This window comes from Schistosoma haematobium, assembly GCF_000699445.3.
Source record: "Schistosoma haematobium chromosome Unknown HiC_scaffold_438, whole genome shotgun sequence".
Taxonomy (NCBI): Eukaryota; Metazoa; Platyhelminthes; class Trematoda; order Strigeidida; family Schistosomatidae; genus Schistosoma; species Schistosoma haematobium.
Genome location: NW_026137119.1, coordinates 32,027 through 36,169, shown reverse-complemented (window position 1 = coordinate 36,169; position 4,143 = coordinate 32,027). Strand labels below are relative to the sequence as shown.

The window sequence follows — 4,143 nt, the reverse complement described above, 5'->3', positions numbered from 1 at the left end:
CTTCCGAGTTCTTACGGAGCCGTTTAGCCGAACAGCACAAAGACAACTGTTAACGGGGATCCACTCCAACAGTGCTTGTTCCGCCATCATGTTCAGTGCTATGCCTAATCCTGCCAGTCCACGAGAGCTGGCCGTCGGGTCACCAGATACACGGAGGGTGTGTCTCGTTGGCTCTCCGTTTTGCCAAGGTGAGGTCAAGTGAATGACAACGCTGTGATCCTGTATGCGTGTTTCTATGTTGTCCTGACTACTGTTGAAATTGATTTCGACAAATTGGACCAAAAATAAATTCTTTCTTACAATCAAGATGATCTTATTGTTTTTGTTAATAATATAGAACATGGTAACTGAATCTCTGTCAGTTCTCTCTAGTATCTATGATAAAAGTGGTCAATATACAATATTCCTATTAGTAGGTTGAAGCTTAAAGTCAAGCCTATATTCCACAAGAAATCAATAGACTAGTTGTTTTGACTAATATCCATAGAGTAATTTGAATGTTCATCATTATTATTTTACACTGATGCATTACATGTTAAATAACTTTAGTTAAAAGTTCTATATTATGATGAAATATTGATCTTATGAAAGTTGTGTTTCATTTGTTCAACTTAAGAACAGATTTTTCCCATGTATATTCAAAACTTTCCCACGTCTAGTATGAGGTATTACCTGTTATATTGGGAATAGTTAAAAATATGTTATACAATTATACTATAGGACAAGTTATTAATTAAAGTACCGTTTAACTTATAAAAGTTATTAGTTCCATCTTTCATCTAGAACAAAAGATCTAATACAACTACGTACTTGTACAAGTTACTAATCTCCATCTATATCTATATTATTGCTAATTCTATTCAGGTTTTGTACATTCATTGAATTTCTGTTTAGATGTGACGGTTTTTCGAATTGTTATCTTCTCTTAGTTTTCATTTCAATTGTTGGCAGTTATTGTGGACTTAGATTTTATTTAGGTTATCTTATGTTGGTAAATAATCTAAGAGATATTCTTCTTTTAATCATATAGATAGACGCTTTCAACGCTACAGAACATTTTACACGAAATGAAGTTTGTTCATATTTAGCCTATATTTTATAATAATAGTAAAAATAGACTGATGAATTACAGTTGTAGACATAATGGGACGATTTAGAGAGCAACTAATATAAAGGAATTAGATTTCTCCCCATTGCAAAAGTCAGTTGGCTATCTGAACTGATTAGCTAAGTAGACAACGTGATGGTGTTTGAAGCGAATGGTTCTAATCTCGGGGTGAACATTAACTGTGGGATGCGGGTAAATCTAGTTGGTGAGTCCCAAATAGGACGTAACACGCTTTCTGGATTTCACTCCTGGTTACTATCCATCCCTGTTTAAAAATGCTTATGAATTGCTGACATTATCATAGCAATCCTCACAGAATGGACACTTATCAACTGTAGTTGTAAACATCAAAAAGTGACCAACGATATTATCCGCTTGTTCAATCCGATGCAGGCAAAATGAGCCTTAGTTTTAAGACTGACTAACTTTCCGGAAGTTGGACGCCTTAACTACTATGTCACTTTCATACTCATAGTTCATCCTAAAAATAGAGCAAGAACAAAGATTCCTCGTTTTGAAATTTATTCTGCCATGGATATCACTAAATCTTTATTTCCGAATTTATATTATTTTTATTCATAATTCGTATAAATATAGCTTGTTATACCATTGTCAAGCTTCCTTGAACCAGTTGAATCGAACTCATCCGTGATTCGTGTTTATGCGGCTGCAATTCTATCTGGTACAGTCCAAATAACTCGTCAACCTTTATTGTTCTTGATAACTGTACATCATTTGAATCGATGAGTTTGTATTTATTAAAACAAAAATTCCCTATGAATGCAACATCACTTTCCTAATTTCAGATGTATGGAAGATAGACATTGTTAGGAACCTACCCTTGAAAATATTATTTTTCTGCTTATTGTCAAAAGTTTGTGATAAACCTGATAATTAAGTGCGAACATGAGAGGCTTAGTGATCTTGACCAACTCTGGACTCAGTCCGAACAATCAGAAAACTGTAATTATGAAAATATGATTTACAGTGCTGGGATTAGCATGGCTCATTATCGATCACATTGGCGTCGTTGTATACATTCGTTGTCCTTCCTTAAACTATGAGATTAAAATCGCTTCAAATTTTTCTTTCTATGAACTAATTCTTTCCTCGCGTACTATGTCATTATACGCACTCAGTCTTTTACATATTACCACCACTGAATTAACTACTTCTATGAGTCCGGTGTTCATCTTGCTGTGCTGATTAGGTATGGCAACTTGAAACGATGCATATATGTGCCTGGTCTTACGTTGTAGCTGACTGACTGATTAGCATTTACGCTTTACCATTTCTGCATGTGTATCTCAATCGTGTAATTAGACGCTGTGCTTCTTTGAACATCTATCTTTATATCCATTGGATTGTCATATCACATACGTAATCCGACTTAGAAAAAATAACGAACAGTTTTGAATATATCTTTAGACAGCCAGTCATAATCAATGTAGGGTCCAAAAATGTATATACGTTTATCTAGGTTTTCACATATTAACGTTTAATTGCAAAGGAATTAAAATAATATAGCAGCTACCATTCTAAGAAAGATTAAACAATCCGGATATTATTCGAAAATACAGGTGCACAATCTTTACTTTATAGCGCACGATGGAAAAAGGAATGAATCTGTGCCACAGTCAGTCAATCAGTCACAACGTAGAACTTCGTACGTACGTACATCAGTTCGAGTTGCCACACCACATTAGCACAGAGACGCAGTTGTCAATTCAAATCCCGTAGTGCTAAAGTTAGTCAAAGTACAAGCAGTAATCGGAAACATTAGGGTTTGAAGATGTTATTCAAGAAGTATAATACAGTGAGATAAATTTGGAAAGAGAAAAGTGAAAGTAGCATGAAGAATTCAGAAGATTAGAATTTGGGAGAACATAAAGAGTGGATGCACCTGTGCCATTGCAAACGATTTTGAGCCATGTCATTCAGGGTCTCTAGCCATCAGTTGCTAACATCTCGCGGTTCCCAACCAGGTAGTCTACACCCACCAATATGAGACTGTTCCACTGTGACTCATTATAACACATGTCACCACCCAACGTTTAACTTGATAATCTAATTACTGTAAAGGATTGAATTTTATCAAAAGAGAGTTGCATAAATAAGTGATAATAACCTAACTCAGTTTTATTATTCTTTTATTCTTTAACTATCTGATTTCTTCATTCCAGCTATTTATACAATAAAGATAATCGGGATAGTGAATTTACTCAACAATTTGTACGTTTATGTAAATTATTACCTCAAATGACAAATGTCAAACCAACATCATCATCATCATCGTCGTCTATGCAAACAATCGGTAATAAAACTGATATTCTAAATTTACTACGATTTTATAAACAAACTAATAAACAATGGTTACAACCAAAGAAATCCATCGAATTGAATACAAATTTACATGTTGGTCTACATGATTCATTAGTTCATTTAATTCATAATGATGATGATAATAATGATTATGCCGACATAACTAGTGCAACAACATTTAATGAAGCTATTTTCAAAGCATCTATTGAATGTTAAAATGCTGATACACTACCTAAGCATCGTCAACTTTACTGGATTGAATTATTTGAAAGAGTATGAGGAAGGCAGTAAAGGAAAATCAATTTAAAGGAGAAAATAAAGTTTAACTAAAATCATACATCTAAAGATACTACTTATTTACTTATTATCAAATGAACATACTATGATATTTACAAACATGTAAATAACATTTAATGCTGTATTCTATTTATCATAGCTCTTGTTTCTATAAAAAGATTATGAAAAGATTCATTCTCTTATTTGATGATGTTTCAATCATTTCACTAGCTAAGCGTACAATTACAATTGTGTTCAAACAATGAAGGCACAAGTAATTTATTACACTGAACTAAGTATTTTTCACTGGTAATAAACAAGTCGCTTGGTGATGGAAAAGATCTCCAGTATTAATGGATGTTTCACATATATAAATGTGATACGATGAAATTATCTTATGAATAAAAGAAAACTGGTTTGTAGAATTCTAAATGTAG

General features: G+C 33.3%; 1 protein-coding gene across 1 annotated transcript; it reads left to right on the top strand.

Annotated features, from left to right (window-relative positions):
• The first annotated feature begins 645 nt into the window (after window positions 1-645).
• On the top strand, window positions 646-3,778 carry RPAP1_1 (RNA polymerase II associated protein 1). The gene is made up of 4 exons (XM_051208148.1): window positions 646-738; window positions 784-987; window positions 1,031-1,072; window positions 3,292-3,778. The coding sequence occupies exons 3-4, from the start codon at window positions 1,068-1,070 to the stop codon at window positions 3,644-3,646; spliced, it is 360 nt and encodes a 119-aa protein (XP_051063955.1). The 5' UTR covers window positions 646-738; window positions 784-987; window positions 1,031-1,067; the 3' UTR covers window positions 3,647-3,778.
• The last annotated feature ends 365 nt before the right edge of the window (window positions 3,779-4,143 follow it).